Source organism: Carassius auratus, chromosome 28 (assembly GCF_003368295.1).
Source record: "Carassius auratus strain Wakin chromosome 28, ASM336829v1, whole genome shotgun sequence".
NCBI classification, from domain to species: domain Eukaryota; kingdom Metazoa; phylum Chordata; class Actinopteri; order Cypriniformes; family Cyprinidae; genus Carassius; species Carassius auratus.
Window position 1 is genome coordinate 14,731,468 of NC_039270.1, and position 25,385 is coordinate 14,756,852.

General features: G+C 36.2%; 1 protein-coding gene across 2 annotated transcripts; it reads left to right on the forward strand.

The window, feature by feature from the left end:
* Positions 1 to 3,437: 3,437 nt before the first annotated feature.
* On the forward strand, positions 3,438 to 10,942 carry dhx58 (DEXH (Asp-Glu-X-His) box polypeptide 58). 2 transcript variants are annotated; one of them, XM_026208084.1, is made up of 12 exons: positions 3,438 to 3,570; positions 4,288 to 4,461; positions 4,583 to 4,787; positions 5,433 to 5,623; positions 6,499 to 6,612; positions 6,712 to 6,844; positions 6,930 to 7,115; positions 8,048 to 8,295; positions 8,464 to 8,775; positions 8,863 to 9,053; positions 9,837 to 9,930; positions 10,068 to 10,259. In XM_026208084.1, the coding sequence occupies exons 2-12, from the start codon at positions 4,288 to 4,290 to the stop codon at positions 10,257 to 10,259; spliced, it is 2,040 nt and encodes a 679-aa protein (XP_026063869.1). In that variant the 5' UTR covers positions 3,438 to 3,570. The 2 variants fall into 2 exon arrangements, with proteins under 2 accessions (XP_026063869.1, XP_026063870.1); XM_026208085.1 differs by lacking the exon at positions 3,438 to 3,570 and having other exon boundaries at positions 10,068 to 10,942.
* Positions 10,943 to 25,385: the final 14,443 nt, after the last annotated feature.

A 25,385-nucleotide genomic window follows, 5' to 3' on the forward strand; every position in this document is an offset into this window, starting at 1 on the left:
TGAATGTTTCTCCTGAGCTCATTCCACAGTATCTATTTGGTTGAGGTCTGGATTTGACTGGGCCACTCCAAAAGTTGGATTTTATGTCTCTGAAGCCATTCTGTAGTAGATTTACTTCAGTGCTTAGGGTCGTTCGCTATCCTGCTGCATCACCCAGCTTCTTCAATGGCCCTGTTGAGGTCAGAATTCTGCAATCTCGCTAAATGTGGCATTTTCTATACTTTCTGACCTCAAGTGACACTTTCAGAGCCTTAAATGATGAGCAGTTCCCAATTATGGACACCTGTGACAGGTCAGTTGGTTTTTATTAATCAACATATGAATCACTGAATGTACAGGTAGCCGTTTGTCTATCAAGTTATTCTACTATTTAGCAGGGCCGGTGTCCTGACATTTTATCCTACCCTGTCAGATTTTCCTACGCGGGTTTACTGCGCACGCGCACATCAATATCGCGTCCTTTGTCTCATGCTAAACAACGATATTTAATGTATCTGCATTACTGTAAGGGTAGTTTTAGGGCTGGGGTAGTTGTAGACTTTAATAAAAACGCAATCTAATTGGTAGAAAATAATATTTATTGTTGGTTTCCTGTAACTGTATCCCTTCTAGCTACAACCGCGAATATAACACATAATTACTGTATTTGCAGTACTGTAAGGGTATGATTAGGGTTGTGGTAGGTGTAGACGTTAATAAACCATAACTTTACAGTAGAATTTTCGTTTTGGAATTGTACTACCCACTGTTTTGGTGGGAGGTAGGAAAATCTGACAGCGTAGGACAAATCGACAGAACACCGGCCCGAGGCATAAGCGAACTAAGCGGCTGCTTGGGGCCCCCTGACCACCCAATCAATTTTTTTTTTTTTTTTTTTTTTTTTTACAATTAAATAACTTAAACAAGTGATATGAATGAATAATGAACGAATAAATTAATAATTCAAGACAAGAAAATTCTTATTTACCGACAACTGCTGCTGTGTCTGCTAGCGTTTGAGTCATGTGCAATTGCGCATAGACACCTCGCGTGCATTGACAATTCGCGCCGGCGCGCAAGTGCGCGTCACTGTAATAAATGATAAGCCATGTCACAAAAAGGATGTATCCCTCTGGTGCCGAAAAGAGAAAGAAGAAAAGGACATAAAGTTGGCTTGTCCTTGGACGTTCGAGAGTCTCAAATGTAGGGACCGTCTCTAAAGTTACATGCGATATTGGTATACACTTTTCTAACGTCAGTAGCATTTCAGGAGAATGACTTACAGTCATATATAATGCACAGTTGAATATAATGTTTAATATTTATTAAAATAAACTGTAAATCATATGTAAATTATGCGACTTTTTCACATGGGCTCAAATGCAAATTTGAAGCTCAGTAGAATTTGAGGAGAAAGACTTGCAGTCACCTTTTTAAATATATATTAAAATAAATTATAAATCATTTAGGTAAAAACGAGGCCTGTTTATCACTTTCCTGTTAAAGTTTTTTTTTTTTCTTTTTTTTCAGGTTCCCTTACGAAAATGACCCATGGTTTTATCAATAACAACACAAATCATTGTTCTTGTAGCCATGGCAACTGCAAATTAAGCATGGTTTTGTTACTTCAAATAATAATTTACAAAAAAGTATTAATATACTGTAATCTTTTTTTGTTGTTGTTGCTATAAAAACAGACCTAAGCCAGCAATAGCCTTTACATTTACTTAAAATGCATTATATTAAAAAAAAAAAAAAAAAAAAAACTATGAGGCAATAATTATTGGTTAATAATAACACTGTTAAAATATATAATGTAGGCAAATACAAAATAAACAATTTATGTACATGTTATTACAAATGCCTGAACAGGGAGCCAAATGCAATGTAATTGCTGCTGTTACCTTTTTGCTATAGATGACACAGCCTATATAATTTCTTCAACAAAAAACGTACATATCACAACCCTTACAAAAATAAACCATGGTTTTATCATAGTAAAACTGCTTAATTTCCTTTTGCATGATTTCTGAATGCTTGAGACTATAAAATAAATTAGTCATAATAAAGTTATAGCCAAAGGTAAATGTTGAGAGCTACAATTGTAATTACTAAATAATACAATTTATTCATTTACTTTTTTATTTGATTAAAGTTCTATTTTCACAACTATAGTAGGTGTTTTTTCCCCCCATCATCATATTTGAGGGGGGCACAACAATACAATCCTGCTGTCCCGATGTCATCAGTGACTTTGACTCCTGAAAAGCTAGCAAGGAACAGTTTTGAGGTCATTGTTTTACAATTGTCATTGTTGAATCCTAGCTGTTCTTATGTTTGCTTTCATTATTTAAGTTTTTAAAAGAAATTTGTAACATTATATTTTTTATTATATTAATGTTTGTCTATTTTGGTTTAATTTAAAAGATTGCACATTTAATGCACATTTGCATTTGGACATTTGCAAATTATTTATTTCATGTTTTGAGACAGTTTGTATTAAGAAGTTTAAGAGTAAAGTATGTTATTTAAGTATTGATTTTTATCTATTTGTTTTGTATTAATACATAACCTCACTGTATTCATTTATAATGTAACATTATATGTAACATTATATGTAACATTAGCGTGACATTTGTGTCAATAATCTTGAAGCACAGGTGACTCCGCGTGGTGGGAAGGGGGCCCCCAAATCAAATTCTGCTTAGGGCCCCCAAGAGGCTCGAGCCGGCACTGATATTTAGTTTAAAAAGCCATCTAACATTTGCACTCTTCTTTTTCTAACTGCATGTTTTCCCCTAACACTAGCTTTTTCTGTTCTTTTTGTATTCTATCTACTTTTTTTCTTTTTATTTATTAGCAACACTAGTGTTTCCTATTCATTTTCTATTCTTTATTCTATTCTGAAAAAAAAAAAAAAAAAAAAAAAACCTTGCTACAAGTACTAGGTTAGGCTAACCGGGACTTATCACAGCACCTGCATATTATTGCTCTTTATTTAGTTTTGATTGCTTCTGTTGTCCTCCTTTGTAAGTCGCTTTGGATAAAAGCTTCTGCTAAATGATTAAATGTAAATATTTTCTTTCTTTTTTTATGCTTTCCGTTTCCACAATGTGTTCGTTTTGGTCAGAGCATGATAAACAGAAAGATTACAAGGCAGTTCATTCAGTTTTGATTTCCCAACATCACCGACTAACAAATAGGGCCCCATCAAGGTTTCTCTATTACTTACAGTTGAAGCTCTCCACTTTTACGAATCAAAATCTGTTTCAATCCACATCAAAGCTGTACCATGGGGCAAGAAAATCAATCGAAGAAAAACAAAGCTCTGATTAACAATTGACAAAAACACCTCCTTAAAAAGTTTCTTTCTTTTTTTTATTTATTATTATTCTAACAGTCCACGGATGCCTGCTGTCATTGCATTTGGCCCCTATTCTGTTGTATGTCATTGATCTCCTCTTGCCGGGCCCTTTCTCTGTTTTTGGTTTCGTTTCGGTTTCTGCTCAGCAGGCTAATAAAGCGACGTCTGAGGTTCAGCTTCTCACAGTAACACACAGACCCCTCACCACTACAGTGACAGCAGCACAGGTGAGTGAACATACTGACTGTAGTTTATAGTCCTTTATAGTCTTTCAATACAAACCGTAAGCATAGTAGCGTTGATATTTTTAGCATGGATTATTCATTTTAAGATTGTCATTGTTTACTCACCCTCATGTTGTTCCAGTCCTGTATCAATTTCTTTGTTCTGTTGAACACAAAAGAAGATATTTTTAACAATGTTGGTAACCAAACATTTGCTAGCAGCCATAGACTTCCATAGTAATTTTCCTTACTCTGTAGGTCAATGGCTACCAGCAACTGTGTTCAAAATATCTTCTTTTGTGTTCAACAGCAAACAGAAACACAGGTTTGGAACAACTTGAGGGTGAGTAAATGACAACAAAATTGTCTTTTATGCATGAACTACTGTAGCCCTTTAACATAGATCAATGGTGAAACTACTAACATTTCCCATTAAATGCTTATAAGAAAGTTATGATAGTTGAGAAAAGATCTAAACCATTCCCTCTGGTTTGCACAATTCTTATTCTACCTGTTTCTTTCTTTATCTTCTGAATGGCACTGGATGAGTTCATTCATTATCGCACTACACTGTTAAATCTGTAATGATCAGTGCCTGATGTAGGAAATTCATTTTAGTCAAACCATTTTAGTATGTGGGGTGACAAAACTGATGTTTTTCATGAATACTGATCATAGCTCTCTTTATTGTACCTTCTTCTTCTGTCTGTTTGAGTGTAGATGGACTGCGATCTTAGACCGTACCAGGAGGAGGTGGTGCAGGCAGCACTCAGAGGAGAGAACAGCATCATCTGGCTGCCCACCGGTGGAGGAAAAACCCGTGCTGCGGTTTACATCACTAAGAAACACCTGGAGACAACAGCCAATGCCAAAGTAGTAGTGCTCGTCAACAAGGTAAAGCCAGATTAGTGCTTTAGCTCTCTGAGTCCGTGCATAACCTTTTTAACTTTACTATCACTCTTATTGTATTTAAGATTTGCACAGAGTATTCATATCCATTGTCCATTGTTCTCAGGTGCATCTAGTAGACCAGCACTTTGCAAAAGAATTCAAGCCTTATCTTGGGAGTACATACAGCATAACAGCCGTCAGTGGGGACAGTAATGAGAAAGACTTGTTTGGGTGTCTAGTCAAGGCCTCGGACCTGGTCATCTGCACAGCTCAGATCTTGGAGAACGCCCTGATCAACATGGAGGAAGAAAAACACGTGGAGCTGACTGGTAACAGATGATTCTGTATAACACGCCATGATATATAATGCCTTACAACAGTTTTACACGTAGTGCATGTAAACTTTTTCAAGTATTAGAACAATTCCCATGTTTTATTGTTGTGAGAGCTATTATAAGACTAAGAGACTTCGCTACTGCATATACATTCACCTTCTTGATTGTATTTAACAATTATAACCACAATAATCTGTTGAATTGGTATTCAAACCAATGTAAACACCTTTTGATGATCTCATTTGAACTCATGATCTCATCTCTATTATTTACTATTTTTAATTATTAACCAAAAATTATAAATTTATCAGTATCTACTAACCACGTAGCACAAACTAAAGTGACAGCCTAATTCAGGCTAAATCTGCAACTTGTTAACTGTTAAATGCTAAACGCTGGTAAATGGCAAAATGACACAAATCATGATTTAAAACCATTTTTGTGATGAAAATCTTACATAAAAGGATTAAAAATAAAACAGCTCACTATTTAATAGGATTTTCTAAGGTATAAAATATTTTGAAGATTAAGCACTTTCTTGCACTGACTACTTGATTTAACTGATTTTGTAAAAGTTTTGGTTTGAAAACATGATGACCTATTAAGTTTAGACAGTGCCCTTCATTTGTCTCTTTTCAGACTTTACCCTCCTGATAATAGACGAATGTCACCATACACAAAAGGAGAGTGTCTATAATAAGATAATGGGCCGCTATGTTGAAAAGAAAGTGAGAAAAGAAGGGAAACTTCCTCAGATTTTGGGTCTCACAGCATCACCTGGTACAGGAGGAAATAAGCAACTGGATAAAGCTGTTGAACATGTACTGCAGGTGTGTTTACATGTACACATAAAGACTAAAACTTAAAAAAACATTAAATAAAATGTAAAAATCATACAAGAACTGAAATTCAATTCATGTCATGTTTTCCACATTCACAACAAAAATTTAAAGGGACAGTTCACCCCAAAATTTAAATTCTGTAATTATTTTTTGCCGTTCCAAACCTGTAAGACCTTCATTCATCTTCAGAACACAAATGAATATATTATTGATGAAATCCGAGAGCTTTCTGACCCTGCATAGTCATCGAGGGTACTACCACAGTCAAGGCACAGAAAGATAGTAAGGACATCGATAAAATATCCATGTGACATCAGTGGTTTGCCCGGAATGTTATGAACCTGCAAGAATACTTTCTTGTGCATGAAGAAAAGAAAAATAATGACTTTATTCAACACGAAGAACCTGGATGGGCTGCACCTTGTTTACAAGCATGCGTCGTGGTACTGTCATGAACACGCATCGAAGTCTGACATGGAAGTTGTTCAACAAAGTCATTATTTTTGTTTTCTTCATGCACAAAAAGTATTCTTGTAGCTTCATATAATTAAAGTTGAAACACTGATGTCACATGACATTTTTTATCGATGTCCTTACTACTACTGGGCCTTGAGCTTGGTAGTTGCGTGTCCATCTATGGAGGGTCAAAGAGCTCTCAGATTCCTTAAAAAATATCTGAATTTGTGTTCTGAAGATGTACGAAGGTCTTACGGTTTTTTTTTTTTTGGTGAACTATCCCTTTAATACCAGATACCTGACTCATAATGGACAATAATGCAAATACAAACATCAAGTCAACTGAAAACTAATTTATTTTGTGCTGTGAACTATTGAAAGAATCTCTTTTCCTCTCCCATTCTCAGATCTGTGCCAATCTGGATTCAGTAATTGTGTCCACCAAGAATTTTACTCCAGTGCTGCAGAAAGTCGTTCCCAGACCCAAAAAGCAATATGATATTGTTGAAAAAAGAGCTCTGGTACTAACTTCTTTGTGTCTGAGTCATAATGTGATTGTACTGTACAACTGCTTTAACATTCAAGACCAATATGTGTGTATGTTTGTTTGTGTGCAACAGGATCCATTTGGTGACCACTTGAAGGCCATGATGTGGACGATTCATGAGTTTATGCCTTCAACGGTGAGCCGCAGCCTGCGAGAGATGGGCACCCAGGAATATGAAGCTGATGTGGTGGAACTAGAAAAAGAAGGTTAATGTCACTACAACTTCTTAGTTGTATATTCTCAATCTCCTGCAAAAACATGACTTGATTTGATGGTGTGTTTGTTTGTCAGGTGTAAAGAACGAGAACAGACTGATTTCTCAGTGTGCTTTGCACCTGCGGCAATACAACGACGCTCTTCTCATTAATGACACCGTTCGCATGGTGGACGCCTTCCGGGGGCTAGACGAGTTCTACAACTCCAGGAAAACCAGATTGCTGGATGAAACAGATATCTTTCTCCAGGACCTTTTTGATGGTGTGGATTGTTTATTGTGCTGTTGACTACTGTGATGTTCGGTGAAAGGATAGTTATCCCCTCATCATTTACTGACCGCGGTGTTGCTACAAACTCATTTTACTTATTTTTACACACACACATACACATACAAATAATAATAATAACACAAATGGATGTATTTTGCATGCTATTTTTCCATACAGTCAAAGATATTATTTAAGGGGTTGTCAAGTTTCAAAAAGGACAAAAATATATTGGCATCATAGCAGTTATGGGCCAGTGATACTCTTTTTTTGTATTTTATCAGTCAGTATTAAATACATATCTGGTAATATACTAATAAATATATTTACTTGTACCTGATCATATTGTTAAATTTAGATTCCCTTTCCGTCATCTCACACAATTACTTAAAGTTAAGTAAACATAATAATTTAATTACACTGTTAATCTAAGTTCAAAATGAACGACATTTTTATACTGTACTTTATCCTTTTGAGATGTTACATTAATGTCGGATTTAATATCATTGACTTTAGTTTTTTAGATTTTAATTTTAATTTATTTAGACTAAATAGTATAGAATTGTGATAGAATGTATTGGTTATAGCCAACATTTTATTAGCAGTGCAAAAAAGCTTCATTAATGTAGTCCACTTGATTTGTGTTGTAGTCTTTTAAAGTCATACAAAAAGTGTATTTAATTTACATTTTTTGTTTTGTTTTCGTGGGAAACACTTCATTGTTTCCCACGAATTTGCATATTGCATTGCATATTCATTGATAATTTTGCTTTCTGCTGAAATCTCAGTTTTGTTTCTGCATATTTAGATAACTGTCCCTTTATCTGTGGTCTATGATGTTGTCTTTGTTATTAGCATTCGGCTGATAATATCTCAACCATTCACTCAGATGATGACAAAAACTTCTGCTCTTCTGTTTCTGCTCAGTGAACAGTGTGGAGCTTCAACAGCTGGCATCAGATGCCCTCTATGAAAACCCCAGACTGGCCCAGTTGCAACGCACATTGCAGCAAGAGTTTAATAATGAAAACTCTCGCGCTATCCTCTTCTCAAAGACCCGCAGGGGCACCCATTGTCTGTTAGACTGGGTGAACTCCAACCCTGAGCTGCAGAGGGTCAACATCAGAGCTGGCATTCTCACTGGAGCGGGTACAGGTGCAAATCACATGACCCAGGTACTTCAACACAAGAAAACGGCTCAAATGGTTTCCCTAAGAAGCATTTGTCAGTCATGTTTACTTGAAGAAAAACATCCAATATACAGTATTTATAGGAGGAAGTTTAGTTACAGTATGAATTTCTCTGCTTCCTATTTATGTCTGCTTTTATGTGTTTGTTCTTAGAATGAACAGAAGGAAACCATAACACGTTTTCGAACGGGAATCCTCAACCTCCTCATCTCCACAAGTGTAGCTGAGGAAGGACTTGATATTCCAGAATGCAACTTAGTTGTACGTTACGGGCTGTTGACCAATGAGATCGCTCAGCAGCAGGCCAGTGGGCGGGCTCGAGCTGTGAACAGTGTCTACTCAGTGGTAGCGGAAGAAGGTGGACGTGAAATGCGCAGGGAACTTACCAATGAGTATCTAGAAGATCTTACCGCAAGAGCTATTGACAAAGTGCAGCAAATGAGTCCCAGGGAGTTCAGACTCAAGGTTTGCAATTCCCGTCAAATAATAGAAAAGCTTGAAGTATTCCGATTTCAAATTCCTAAAAACCTTGTGTCTCTTTATTCCTGTCAGATATCTGAGCTGCAACAAATCGCTGTTATGATTCGAATGGAGGCCGAGAGGAAAAAGAATGAGAGGAAGCAGCACTATAGTCCTGGCCAGGTTCAGTTTCAATGCAGAGAATGCTTCTTGCCTGTCTGCAGTGGAGAAGATTTAAGGACAATAGAAAATACTCACCATGTCAACATCAACCCTGAGTTTGAGTGAGTTATTCCTGAGTACATGACCGTCAGGACCGCCAGGACCAAATAGACATTAAATCATTCGGAAAAATGAATGAAATACACTACACTATCATTCAAAAGTTGTTTTAATGATTTTGAAAGTCTCTTGTGCTCACCAAAACTGTATTTATTAGAAAAATACATAATAAAGGCAAGAATATTGTGAAATATTAACATTTAAAATGACAGTTTCTATTTAAATATTTTAAAAATGTCATTTATTACTGAATTGTCAGCTTTACTCCAGTCTTCAGTGTCACATGATCATCCAGAAATCATTCTGATATGCTGATGGTTATCAACGTTGAAAACAGTTGTGCTGCTGAATATTTTTGTGGAAACTGATAAATGTATTGTTTTAAGGATTTATTGTTGAATAGAAAGTTCAAAAGAAAAGCATTTATTTGAAATAGTAAAGTACAAAATGTTTCTATCTTTGAAACATCTTTTTGCACTTTTGCATTCTTGCTGAACAGTGTATTAAACGTATAATTTCTTACTTACTGTCCCCAAAATTTTGAACAGTGGTGACATTTATGGTTTATTCTTAGAGCCACTTTATTACTCTAGGGCAACTTTAGTAAAACTTTTGGCAAAAACATTCTATCACACATACTTCATGTCTTACTCAAGATATAATACATTGATCATGTACAAAAACTAAATATTCTTGCGAAAAGGGTTTGTTCGATAGCTTATGGGATAGAAAATGATCCCTTCCATGATCATAAACAAACATGTCTGTATTGGTGTATTTCATAGGAGGCACTATAGAGCAGGTGGGCAGGTCGTTCTGGAGAAGAGCTTTGAAGATTGGGAGCCTGGACGGGTTATCAGCTGCAGGAACTGTGGAAAGGTACCGACTGTGTTAGTTTACGCACGTAGATCACATGTTGCATTATACAGTAAATGTATCCCACCAAACACAGGAAGAAGTCCTCCTTAAGAATACTGATCGACTGTTCTTCATTCCTCCGTCTCTCTCTTTCTCAGGAATGGGGAATGGAGATTAAGTACAGGAGGGTGGCAATACTCCCCTGCTTGAAAATAAAGAGCTTTTCCTTGAAGACTCCTGAAGGCAAATCCACTCCCAAGAAATGGAAGAATGTTGAGTTCCAGGTGAAAGAGTTCGACTTTCTTACGGACATGAGCAGCCAATTCCCTGACCTAGACTTAGACGAATGACCATTTAAACTCAGGCAAAACAGTGTAACATTTTTCTACTTGCTGGTGGTACAGCAAGGGGCCATTGATTGCTGTTAGTCGCAAACTACTTAGCATTATTTAAATATGAAATGATCCTTCCTGATTATTCTGATTAGTCATCATGGTTGTTCATGGATGTTGGGGGAAGTAGATGTTTTTGTGGTTGTTTGTGAGTGTCAAAAAACAGCTGGGAATCTCCATATAATAGAGCTGTTTGTGCTCAGATATAGTAGTTTTAAATTGTAGTGTTTACTTAGTAGTAACAGGCATGTAAGAGTTCTGTATCACATGAGAAAGATATGTGTGTGTTGGTGTGTGTGCTAAATGTTTTGACTGTATATTTATTTATAACAATTTAATAGATTTTTTTTTTTTCTGGTGTTCATCTCTGGGATCAGGACTGTGCTGCTCTTTGGTTATTAGTTACGGTTGACATTACTGTGCAATATTTCTCTAAATGCACCCGAAGCTCTTAATAGTAATCTAAACACTTTTAGATTGCTTGAACATTTACATGTATTCATTTGACAGATGCTTTTAATCTAAATGACTTACAAATGAGGACAAATATGAACACGCTTCATGTGAGCCTTCATTTACAGACTGGTTACAGGTTTGTTTATAGCACTTACTGTAAGTATGTTTCTCACAAAAAAAAAAAAGTCTGACCATTTTACATTTATGCATTACCACATGAGAGTCTTTATATCACATCTAGAATGTATTATATATTGTATATGTTTTAAAAAAAAAAAGAAATTATGTAATAAAACAATCATGCACTGCATTTGGTGTATTTTCATCCTTATAATTGCTATAGAAGTGGATACTTACTGCTATGAACATGTGTGTTAGAAAAGACTAGAGTCATAGATTTAGATGTGGAAAAATAAAGAAAAGTTTAAGATAAGCTCTTCTATTTCAAAAGTTTCTCCGATTGTTTTTTGATACCGGGCAATAAAGCTCATTCATTCATTCATTCGATAGTATTTAGCGTCATCCACTAGATGGCGCCACGCACTCTTGCTTTTCCTATTAGTTGTTGTTGTCGGTTTCTCATGGTTGATTAGTTCTTATTTGCTAATGTGTTTTACCTCGTTTAAACACTCTTTGGTTGGTCGTAGGTTTTAGTTCCTGTGCTGTAAGTCAAACCTGTAAGTTGAGAAGAAAGGAAGTGACGCCTGTCTTTATAAAGTCGGTAGTCTATTATGTCAACAGTTCATCTTCCATAGCCATTTTGTGTTCTTTCAGTCTGCTCATGGATTCAAAACTAGATGCGCAGGAGAACATTAGCACAGGTGTTTTTTGTTTTTTTTTTATAAAAAAAAAAAAAACTTTTTAACACCTCAGGGTCACAACCATTAATGGTGTTATATATATATATATATGTACAGTATATGTAATCAAATGTGCAATCAGCAAAAAAAAAAAAAAAAAGTGGAACTGGCTCTCTGGGTAATTTTACTTAGTAAACAAGTATCTGCAAATTAGATGGTGAGCAAACTTTGACCATATATTCATGTATTAATGTAATGTTGAATATAATCAAAGCAAAAGAGAGCCGGAGCCATAGGCCTGGGGTTGACATAAAGGGACGTGTTGTGCCAGTGTGGTTTTGCATGGATCAGTGCCTCAGCAATGCCCACAGCACACATTTAAACACACATACACACAGTGCCTGCAGAACAAATCACACACACATACACATGCTGCTCATTTACACAGACTTTAACAAGGACGTTCAAAGTCAAAGCTGAAATTCTGTCAGACAGACAGGAAAAGCTGAATCACAGACATACCTTTAACTCAGTTCACTACTTACACAGGCTTTACATAGCATATTGATTTTCTCATCATGTCTATGTTTTTAGTTTTCTGTGAGTAAATCACTTGTGCATGACTTACACTTCAGTGGTTAGAGCAAATCTTAGGTCTGTATCAGCTCTGTGGTTCGTCACTGACTAGTGTGATCTATATACAACTGAACTTAAAAAAAAAAAAACATTTTTAAAACCAAGCAGAGTATTCTGTGTTTGTGGGTCTTCATTGGGGTTTTCTATGTCTACTGTATATTTTTTTTTTTGCCATTATTAAGATCGGGGTTGGATCAGGAACGGTCCTCAAGCTGGGATTCAAACTCGGACCCCCTCAATGTAACCATCATTTATAAGTCAGCATACTTGCCCCTAGGCTATCAGCGCTGACATTGTCGTGTTGTTTATACCAAGATCAGCGTCCACACCAACAGACGATAACAATGTTACAATTTGGATTGGCTGAATTTTGAAAGAGATGGTGCGTTCAGGTCACTTTGGTTGGAGCAAGATGACAATGCACCCTTTTTTTTTCGCTATCATGGCTAAATAACTGCTCATTATCCTGCTTGTTACAGCAAACAAATGGACATTATTATGTGAGAAGAAAGCATAGTATACTCTGTGTAGGTATACATATTGTTGACAGGGACAACTGTCCAATATACAGTTTAGTGTACAATAACATCTGACAAGATGAGGAGAGATCACAGCTTAACCACAGATTTTATGAGGGGCTATAGTGAAAGACCCTAAATAGAGTCTAGCAACAGCTATGGGTCAGAAATATAGACAGCCCTACAGCTCGGACATAAGCGCACATGACACAGATATTGTTGGTGTGTGTTGAGCTCTGGACTGGCTTTATCAGACAGGATTCATCATGTCAGCAGGGTTCATACAGTAGGTGTGTTTAAGGCTGTTTGTGTAAGTCTCTCTCCCCTGTGTGTGTGTGTGTGTGTGTGTGTGTGTGTTCATAGAGACCCAGGTGCAAAAGAGATGATGAAGGAATGGAGATGGATGAATGGACTCCTCAAAGGAGGCAAAACAAATATTCCCCTCTCTGTTAGTCTAAAATGACTCAGCACACATACAGAGACTGAGACATTCCTCTTAGTCCAACAAAAACTTTATAATCGAAACCAAATGTTATGAAAGCTCCTTCCCAATGGATGGTTATGGTCACTTCAAAAAAAAATTCATTAAAATAACTTTGAATGTAAATACGGACTTGTCTCGTAAAGTAAATCTATATTTCCGAAAATCCTCATTCGGTCGTAGCTAAACATGGTTTTTAATTGCTCGTGCTTAAATGCAAAAGCTGACCAATTCAGAAACATATGCTTTCCTTTTTGTGTCCAGCTTGTAAACCCATTTTTTTCAGTCCATATATAACCATCTGACCACACTAACAACACGTTGAACCTGGATATAGTTTATTACATAGAACACAATGAGGGACTGAAGTGGATTAATTAAAGGAATAGCTCCCCCAAAAATGCAAATGATTACCTATACCTTAATGTTGTTCCAAACCCTTATTCTGTTTTTATTTTATTGACTCTTAAAATGAGAATTTTGAAAAATGTTAATGTCTTTTGAAGATCCTAAAAGAACAACATAAAGTGGTTCATAAGACTCACACCCTTCCAGTCTTTTGAAGCCAAACTGAAATTTAGGTTTGTATTCACTAATGTTCTTCTGTTCTAATGAGCTCTTAACTCAAGAAACGTTGTAACAGGATCATCACTCTTGATTTATGATATGGTGAAGAAACTTTAGCATCTATAGAACCTTTCTGTTGTCCAAAAGGCTTTTATAGTAGAAAAAGGTTCAACAGATAATACAGTTTTTCTTCACACTGGGAGAAAAAAAAATGGTTCATACCATTCACTGAAAGGTTCTTTCCATTTCAAAGTCCATTCCATTTGGAACCCTATTTATTTTTAGGTGAGTTGAACTTGAATGAACTGACACATTGAGAACCAGATGCTTTGTTTTTTAAAGCCCAGACTCAATGATTCATTCATTTTTTGGGGATTAAAAATAGATATGTTTTATATATATATATATATATATATATATATATATATATATATATATATATATATATATATATATATATATATATATATATAGCTTTACTTTATTCATAATGCTTTACTGAGCCAAAACATTTTATTTTTCTTGAACATAACTCCCTGAGTTAACAGATTGAGAGATTACCACTGCATAATGACTTATATATTTCAGACTAATTCTCAGACAGAGTCATCACATGACTTCAGAAGACTTGGAATGTGCATATGGACTTTTTTGTGTGTTTTTGTCCCTTTTGTAGGTGCTATGAACCATAAAGTGTGCAATTCCTCATTCTGTGCTCTACATAATAAAAGGTACAGTAGCACGAGGGCGAATCAGTAATGACAGAATTATTTTTGAGCTGGCTATTCCTTAAGAAGGCAAGAAAAAGAAAAACTCGAGCCATCACTCATCAACGTGTGGTGTGTGTCTGTCATTATCGGCACAGTCACACTGTCTATCCATCTTTGCTTCAGTCTTTCTGTCTGTCTCTCCATCCCCTCCTCCTCCTTTTGTCCATCTCTCTCAGGCTTGCATGAAAAACACCCTGTCAGTCTTGTTTTCTTTTATTCTCCCCATTCTTTAGTTAATAGGCTCCTATTTTCTCGTCTAAGAGTCTGTGTATTAATGATCAGGTAGACTGGGCTGTTTTTTTTTTTTTTTTTTTTACAATGTCGAACAAGAGAGAGACGAGAAAGAACAGTCTGTGTAGAGCGTGTATTCGAATGTGTTCAAAAGAGAGACTAAATGGATGTGTTGACTCTCTTCAGATAGCCAGTAACAGCCAGTAAAAGACAAGGAAATTGGCCCAAATGGGGTATGTGTAATTTCACATCTGCTGTGTTCAATCAACCTCTATCTGGCTTTTGTGCAGGCCAGCTCTCCACAAACAGGCAGGTGTGTGTTAGCATGTGTGTTTCTGACTGTGTGTGTGTGTGTGTGTAAGAGAGAGATATTGGCAAGCACGAGGCAATGTGTAATATTGGAAAACAAAGCACTCAGTTATTTCGTTCATGTTTGGAAAGCACATACAATCCAAAACTGCACAAACACATTCGCTTTATGTCGTGGTTGACGATATACCCATTGAACATAATGTCTCTCGCAACTCAAAAATATACAGTAGGACAAGACTTGATTATATGCATCGACATTGATTGATGGGAAAAGGTGGATGAAAACATGACATGATTTTGTGACCAAAAAAAAAAAATGTTTCAGTGGTGGAGCAAGTTATTACATTTAGATGAATGATAGCAAAATATAATTTTTTTTTATTTTTTATTAACAAGCACTCACAAATTGTCAAACGTTTTGGTTTAGTAAGATGAAAGAAAAAAAAAGGCAAGATGGTGTTCTGTTTGTGTCAAAAAGGTTTGTTTCAGTGATTGTTTCAATAATGAGTTTTCTAAAAGTTTTTGATGCATTTATCTTTCGGTTCTACAAAGATGAATAAATGAATAAATAAGAGACGTACTGACCTTTTTCTTTTTCTGAAATCTCTGATAAAATATGTAGTGTTATCGTGAGTTCTTGTTCTTAGTAATCAAAATAACGCTATGCTGAAGTAGGCTACGCTTGCTATCTGAAAAATAAACAGAGGGAGATGTTTAATTTGAAAGTTTTAGCATCACCATTCAGAAATTGTGATGTATAATTTAAAAGACATTGAGGTGTTGTAATAATTAAGAATGTATAAAGGATGTATCACTTATTAGCACACCGAGTAGATCTTGCATGACATTTTTCATCATCATGTGTTAAATAAGTGCTCTGTTGACTCACTGATCTATTCTTTTTATCTCTCTTTAGTGTGTATCAGGTCCATTTTATTGCTTTGATGGTCCCTGTTAAGCTGTGATGGCGTGCATTTGCTTTTACAGTGTGTGTATATATGGATCGAGAGGGCTGTCGTTCGTGTATCACAGCGATCACCTTAGAGAGACTGGAGGAATCTGTGATAATGTATTATAATAACTTTTTGTCAGCTGCAGTCAGTCTAGTTTTGTGTGTGTGCGCCTGCTGGGATTTGCGTGTAAGGTGGGTGTTGGGAAAGTGGGTTTGCTCTGGCGGGAAATGGCTATTTATGTAGCTGCAAATGGAGTGACGCGCACACACATGCTTTTTCTCTGTCTCACACACACACAGACACGTAACACACACTGCCCTGCAGGCATAGGTAACCTTCAGTAGCCGATGTAAGCCATTGAAAGGACAGGGAAGAAGTGAGAAACAAGTGACATGGGGGAAGGAAGGTGTGCTGGGGTTGAACAGAGCCATGGAGAGATAGATGGGAAGATGAATGGATAGAGAAAAATAACAGTTTTTCGGCTACTGTCAAGAGAAAAACAGAAAGCAGTAGTTGCTCTGAAAGTCTAGAAAATTTCACCTGGCTACTCTTAAGTTAAACAAGTAGGCCACTGTTTCTTTCAGTGGCTCCATGCTGTCCACTGGTCACCACACCTCCACAAAACTCCACCCAAACCCAGTTCTGCTTTCATATTCAAATATATGTCCTCTTGACCAGAAAAAAACCTGCACATTTTTCGTATTAAAGTGATTTATATGGGCATTTGGAATGGTTGCCGTCCTTTTTTGCTTTAACATCTGTAACTCTGTTTTTACTTTGATTTAATTTTCCCTCATTTGTCTGCAACAATGTTTTTTTTTTTATGTGCAACTTAAAAACTTACTTAACTCTAAACTTTATAAATTAATGTCAAGTAAAAAGAGGGTTGTTACAACCTTATACTATAAGAAAACATGGACATAAGTTATGCATTTCCCCATGATTTACTCACCATCAAGGTGTATATGACTTTCTTCATTCAGATGAATACAGTCAGAGTTATATATAAAAAAAATTGTCCTGTTTGGCGCCAATTAATTAATACAATTAATAATGTAAAAAAATTAAGTATTGTATTTATTAATGTTAAATCCCAATGTAATCAAGAATTTCAAGCTTTTTTTTAATCGTTTGTTTTCTTTTGTATTTTGTTGCATGAATGAACTTGCTCCACCTCTTATGACCAGAGTTTGAAGTGTGACCCAGAGCACCTTGTGTCAGCAAACCGTTAACGTCAGTGTGCCTCCGCTGCTTTTCAATCAGCTGAGCGCTGGAGGATTACAGCTTTTCTGGGGCATTCAGATTGAAGATGAAAAATGCACCGAATGGGAGAATGATAGAGAGAGAGAGAGGATTACGGGATGAAATTAGGTTCGGATGACTACTGTGTGCATGTTAGTAGTGCATCTGGTGCTGCAATGTTACTGTGGGGTGATAATTAGAAATGATACTGCATGCTAAATGCTAAACGATGTTCGGAAACTGACATCTAATCTTTGGCAACAAAATCAGCGTTAACGCATAATGGCACACTTCCTAATAGGTTGGCAATCAAGTGGCTTGGAGGATCCAGCCCTCATATTATGCCATGATTTCCCAGCCATAAGGAGTGGCCACATTGATTGGAGCACAGTGAGAGGAAGTGGTTTTCCCTGGTCCACTGATCATATCAGCCCTGAGTTTGGATCCGGCTCATTTCCTATGAATGTTTTCTGGTTTTGTTGACTATATAGCAAGAGTTTGAAAGTGAATGAAGAGGATGATTCAAGTTCAATTTTAGATGATTACACTCCACGCGTCCATGTTCTCAAATGCCTGAATGGTTTCTGATTGCATTTACCATATTGGTGCGTGCATAAACATTTATTAAAAAATTTGTTCAGATTTAAATTCTAAAAGCAGATGTTTTTATGCACTGGTTTGCAATCCTCTTGGTGGTGGAAAGCATGGACGTATCTTTATGGATTGTGTTTGAAAGTTGAAGTATCTGAGCTTAAATTTGAATGACATACATCCGAGCAAAACCAATTATTGAAAGGAAAAAAAAGTAGGGCGGGGTCTAATTTGTGATGATTGATGATTGGCTGGAGGCAGATCTGAATGTGAAATTGCATTCAGCTGTCAGAATAGGTGTGGTTTAAGTGGACTAAATGGGAGAAGTCTGTTCATTCACTGGAAGATTTAGTTATGACTTTTTAATTAAAACTTTTTTTTAATGATTTACAGTAATATCATTAACATACATTTTGAAATAGAAATGTATGGTGAATATGCCGACTTTAAAACTTCTCGGGCTAAGGCTTGCTACTGAGTGCAAAGTTTACAGAAGATATGGCTATCAGCTTTAAGTTTTTTGTTTTTGCTGGCATTCACTCACTAAAATAGATTAATCCAAAAAGAATAATTATTGGCAAACATGTTGAAGTTTATCCAATAGGTTAAACAATAAGCTATTTTCCCACAAAAGCTATTTGTTGAGCACATGTGAAGCCTCTTCTCCATTAAAAATAACAGCCATTAGCCTTATTAGCAGTCATGTACTTAGAATAATTTTGAAACTGAAATTTCAAGGTAAAAAACGTTGTTTAAAAACCATTAGCTTTTAGCTAACTTGGTGTTTCAATATTCATATCAAACTATTTACTCAATATTCAGGTTGAAGCACACATCTGTGCAGCTGCCTATATGTAATTATATGTAATGTCATTTTGCTGATGCGACTGCATGTGAGTGTGTATCTTTTCAGTGAAATATAAATGAGTGATTGTGTTTGTCCATGCATGTCCATTATATGTGAACAGTGTGAATGTCTGCATGTAAGTGTCATTTGACTTTGTGTTGATGTGCTATAGAGTTCAAATGTGTTTTTGTGTGGGTGGATTAGGTAAAGCCACTCAGCTGCGCCTCTCCAGACCTCCAGTCAAGGACTCTTATCATTTGAGTATCTCGATAAAGGCACATCATCGCCGGGTCACATTCAGACCCCCTCCCCTGGTCCAGGTCATTTGAAGAGCCTCTCCATCATCACATCTTTCAGAAACTTCACTTACCAGAAACTTAACATAATCAGAATAACTAAACTTTTACTTTTGGGGCAACAATACCTTTAAACATTATTTCCCAGTATCCTACAACTGATAAAGCCCATCAGATGAGTGATTTTCCAACAAAAAGATCAGCATATGTATGGTGTAACCACTGCAGAGCTATTCATTTATAATACATATATGTTCTACTTAAAACTAACACATAATTCATGTAATCAAAGGTGACACCTACATAGTTTTAATATTTCTCAAATTATTTGTAAAGACTCATAGACAGACCACCTGGATATTCATATGCTAATAATGGGTTAGCGGGTGTGTGTGTGTTCACAAGTGGAATTAAATTGTTCTCATTTTACCCACTCCCACACTCACCCACCAGTGACTCACTCCTTCACACACACTCACAATTCATGTCAATACAACACAGAAGAGGTTTGCGTTGTAATTCATCATATTTATTTCCAAATTCAGTGTATGTCAGCGTGTATTCTTATATTTTGGTAGCATTGCTTTCAAGAACAAAAAGCATGCATTATAATCCTCTCCATCTTCTTAGTGGCTGAATGAATGAATCAGTATAGCCTTTTCAAATGCTGAAGGCCCTGAGTGATCACAGAGGGTCCTCTGAACTGAGGATGGGTGAATCTTTGTTCAATTAGTGATTTGACTGATAAATCAATTGAGAAATAATATAATGCATTTCAGGGAATAAAAATTGCATGAGAGAGTGAACATAGCAGTGTTTTCAAAAAACGCTGCTGGTATTATCACAATATTGATGCATTTTCACACTGATTTGACACACGTTGCACCTTATATCTTGCCGATCAAAGAAATAATGATGTGGTTTTTGAAAGCGATAACTGCGCCTGTAATCGGCTGAACGAGAGCTGTATATTCATTTCATGAGACATTCATTGAGGTGTGAAGGTGACCAGGGTCTTTCGATTACACTCTGTGCACCTTAATGGTTTATTGATTAAATACAAAATAATTAAGAGCCACACAGTCAGTGAAATGAATGGACTGGAGTCTTTTGGGCTTTAGGACAGCTCTCCAGAACAAATTACAAACCGAATGCTCTTCATCTACTTCATTAACAGAGTCAAGTGTGTTTGAAGTATTTACTACAGTCTCTTACACCAGGGAAATGGATCCCTGCAGGTTATAATTTCAAAGAAGCTTTATTGACATGATGAACACAGGTTTACAATGGTAAAGCATTGATACATATGTCATTCGTGTCTTTGTCAAAGAAGGTCTTTGTAGTGCTATATGTGGAAAGTGGAAAGTGAAAGAGTATCTAATATATGTGTAATAAGGTCATGATGCCAAGACGTGTAGTTATGTTTCCTACTCATTTTGTCTGCAGTCTTCTTTTAAGGCAAGACCCTTGTTTTTTCTTGCACTGGTTAGGCTTTTTTGCATCAATAACGTGTTCTCTTTCAGACTAGTGTGAAGAAAACATCTAAAATACAAATTTCATTGTCTTATGTTTTTACACTTCACCTATATGCATCTGTATTTTCAATAATGATACATGTCTTTAAGGATTTACATACACCAAACTTTACAGCTTATTCCTATAATCAATATTCTGTCTTTACTAAACCAATTAGTTAAAAATAAGTTGAAATGTTAGTTTAGGTTTTTTTTTATATACACCTGTGGTGTCTTGACTTCATTCCAAGGCTATGTATCCAGTCCACATTTTTGCAAAGTGAAAGTATGCCATTTTTTTTGTTTCTTTTGTTTATGTGAACCAAACTAAAGGCTCTGTGTAATTGCCCAGCAAAAGTGGAACAGAGTGGATGGAGATCATCATGAGGAGAGTTAAAATGAGAGTCCTGAGTAGTTTCATATAGTGCCTTGAGCTCACAAGTGTTTACAAAGATTCTGGTCTGATGGAGCAAACAGTTATTTGTCTGTGTGCCTGTCCATGTACTCAAACTGGGGATAGGGATCCTTGGTAGTGATTTTAAGCATATGAGAAAAATGAATCATCTCTTTCTCTCTCTTTTTTCTAAGAGATGTAATGGAGGGTGTTCAGAGAGAGAGAAAACATTCCATCAGTTTGCTTTCTCGCTGATTACACCTCTCTGAAAAGAAAGATGAGAAATGACATGGGAGTGAAGGAGACTGAAGACTGGAGGAAAATTGGAAGGAAAAGATGAAGGAATGCCAGACAGGATGCGTTTACTGTATTTTCTGTGGTCTCAACAAATTTACATTTTATTTTCCTTAAAATCATTTTAAGCCATCAACTGATTTACCAGTCTCTCTAAATAAATAAATAATTTGGGATAATTATTATTATTTTTTATTAATCAGTATCAGCTGATTTTGGATATTTAATTGTGCATTAATGTTTTAGAATATTTTGTAATATATAACTTTGTAATCATCAAAAACTCACATAAGTAATCTTTATAAACAAAGAATGAAGATGGAACAGAATAATACAAATAATAAAACAACAAGCAAGCCTGTAAGTTTAGGGATAAATAACAAGCATAGTTTCGCATGTAACAATCCTTCAGTTTCCAACAAATTTCCGAAAGCAAAGAAAAACACTTTCAAATGTGAAGAAGAGAACTTTCCTTCTCCTTACAACCATTTAACTGAGAGCTTTTAAATTAGACCAATATAACACCTTGTTCCACCTAGAGAGTGTTGGACTTCAGCTTCTATTGTCTTTGTCTTGTTCTTTCACGTTTCCCTCAATCCAATAAATGTAATCTTTTCACAGTCCCTCAAAAGGCTCCATTCAACTCTAAATCTGAAAGTCCCTACTGTTTGAAAGCATGACGGCACTTTACTGCCAGTTACCATGGGAACCAGGTGATTTAAATGGAAACTGGACTGGGTTTGAAAGCCAAGACTGATTGGATATGCTCTGATTTTGCTGACATTGTGTTTATATGTTGTGTGCATGTGTGTCAGTAAGGTGTCAGGTGAAAATACAATAAGTGCATGTGTGTGTGTGTGTGTGTGTGTGTGTGTAGTTAGGTAGGGTGTGATATTCTGTTTTTCGTCCTGTTTCACAGGGTGGGACTGGTTTTATTTTGGTTGGCCACTTGCTGCTGGTTGATCAGAGCATCAGAGTAGAGAAAAGGATCAGTGAAGCTCTAAGTGTGTTTACAAGTGCATCCATCAGCCATGTGCTGAAAGCAATAAATGGGCACACAAATACCAGCTACCATATTCTACCTCTGCCCAAACGCATTAAAATATCCATCCCCAAATGATGTACCTGTGGCAAGACCAAAAGCCATATTAAATTGATTAATTCAGTTTTTAAGTACATTCTTTAAAAAAAAAAATCCATAAAAAATAGAGCACAGCACATTTTTTACAGGTGTGTTTACCTATATTTAGAAGTTTGCACTTCATAGCATTGTGTTTTTGGGGTTCATGGAAATTTCTGAAAATGTAACAGATAATGTCCTGGTAATGATCTACCAGTACCTTTTCTGTGATTTTACATATTTATTTCATATAGTGTATGTACACTGATTTGTGTGTGTATATTCTCATTTGTTCTCATTTGTGTGTGTATATTATTCTCATAAACGGGGTGATTTATTTGCCAGTTATGATTTATCCAGTTTTAGAAATAAAAATATTCTTAATCAGCGAAATATACAATATATATTGTAAATATGCCATGTGCATGATGGTATTTTTATTTCATGTTGTATGGGTTTAAGAAAGAAAGCATAGGGCCTAAGTCAGCCAAACCTACAATTTAGCATGGACGCCTGAAATAATTTTACAGGGCTCTGAATGTATTCAGCAATTTCTGCAAAGGCAAAGATAAATCTGTACCTCGTGGGCGTCTCTAAACATTCTTGAAAGCCCGATGAGCTCCGATAAGATCAGTTAATTAGCCAATCAATAACAATTTCAGAAAGCATTGTTTAAGAGTAGGCCCACCCACGATATTAAGATTAGAAATTAATCATAGTTAGCAGACCTCAACAAAATGGCCAGATTCTAATTAACGACAGCATTGACATGTTGGTGATTACAGCAGTCGTGACAACCATCATTTTCAGCAGCTCAGTTTGAAACTGTTGTCACTGCGGTCATTAAACACGGACAAAGCAGTGGCATACACGCAGCTCATTGCAGCAGTTGGTGCAGGGGAAGCCCTTTATAGATGTGTGGAGATAGTTCGTGAAATCAACACACTCTTCGGGCTTATCTTGCTGTCCTTGAGGTGGGAGCTTTGAGGAAGCCCTGCCGTACCGACGCCAGGCGCATTAGCGTGTGTTGATAGGGCTTACAATGAATGCATAGCATAATTTACGACTGCCAACCGGTCAGCATGTGTGCCGTTTGGCACAGACAACTCCCCTCAGGAGGAGGTGTCATTCTGAAGTAGTGACACATTTGACGGGTCATTATTTATAGTCCTGCCTAATTTAAATATTTATTTGGCTAATTCAGTCTTCAGTCTTTAAAAGTTACAATTGTGAAACATAGAAATCAACAGTACAAAAATACTTTGGTAAAGCTTATTTTAGATCTTAGGGTAGCACTATATTCCAGTTTTGACCAAAGTTCAGTGTGTTAAATGGGTTGTATGTTGTTTAACGATATTTCTGTCATGATAACTCTCAGAGGGTTTGGAATGGTAATGCACATGACAATGTAAATGTACTATTAATCAAAAAACTATATGGTCTTGTTCTCCATAGTTACTAATGTGTTTGCCTCCATTGAGTGAAATAAAGCTGACAGATCACTTGAGATGAGGCCCTGTCAATGTTATAATTCCAGACTATCATGTGAGCAACAGTTAGTAGTTAAAATGGATGGAATAATAAAACTCACCAACTTGAATATTACCACATTATGTCCTGGTTTAAGTTATCACAGACCATTTAAATTACAAGTAATGAGGCCTTCATGATGCCGCGTCATTTACCAATAAGTTATAGAGAATGGGAATGTGACGTCGGCAAAGCAGTGCATCCTGGGACTTTAGCACACCGACACTACAATAGAGAATGGGTGTGGATAGATGTTAAAATTCATATTATACCATTAAAAACATATTAGAATGGAGAACACTTTATGAACTGCCATATCTGCTCTCATGACCAAGTGTAAAATGCCTTTGTAGTTTGTATTTATTATTTGTCACAGATTCATAATTTCCCATCCACTTGAACTTGTAAGTGCTCATGCCATGATTAATGTGCGAAAACAGATTTGGAAATGTTATGTGTGATATACAGTGGCTTGTTACGATCACTCTCCGTGTTCATAAAGCAACGTTCCTTTAATTCATTATTCGACAACTCTTGGTAAGAAATTGTTTTCTTTTGAATATCTTTTACTATCTGTAAGATACATCAGTTCAGCTTCTTTATTAAAAACTGCAAATAAGAGAAATGAGTTTGGTCCTGTGTGGGGTATAGAAGGCACCGTATGAGTGTGTATCATGGTGTGTAGTCTATGTGTCCTGGCCACACGATTGAGTGCTAATGATCCCAAGGGATTCAAATATTAGCAGCTGTTAAAAATATTAATGCAAATACAGACCGCTTTTCCTCGCTACTTAGCGTGTCCTAAAACATGGTGGTAACTACCCAGAATGCAGTACGCAATGACACAGATTCCCATCCTCTATACTTAATTCAGGTGCTCTAAATTATTGTAGCTAAACGCAGTTACCCCATTAGAAGTTGCACCCCTCAGATCATTAACAATGCAATATACTCATATTGTAATTTTTACATGGAGGAAAAGTGAATGGAGTGACAAACCCTAGCTGTTCTCCCTGACCACTTTGAACCTCGACGTGTCTTCCGACAAGCGCGTGAAGGCTGCTTTATTGACTAATGGACCAAAAAAGAAAAAAAAACATTACGTGATAGTAATATCCCAGCACTTGTACATATATATATATATATATATATATATATATATATATATATATATATATATATATATATATATATATATATATATGTGTGTGTAAATTAAACTTGAGACTAATAGGCCTGTATAACCTTTTTTTCATAGTAGCATTAATGTATAAAAAATAATCCATACAGAGTAGTATCGGTTGCTTGTGGTTAATGAGCTACATAAGCCTTTAATTCAGAAACGTGTGGAACTGGTACATGAATTTTTAATGGGTGCTTCCTCATTTTAGAAGACCTGCAAATACCACTTCACTAGTTGCAAATCTTGTGTGGTAGTTTGTAAGAAAGAAGGAGAGTCTGGAAAGTTCTGCTCTGAGGAGAGCATTCGCGCGCGCCGCTGGTGTGAGTGACACGAGCTTTTCTGGAGAGAG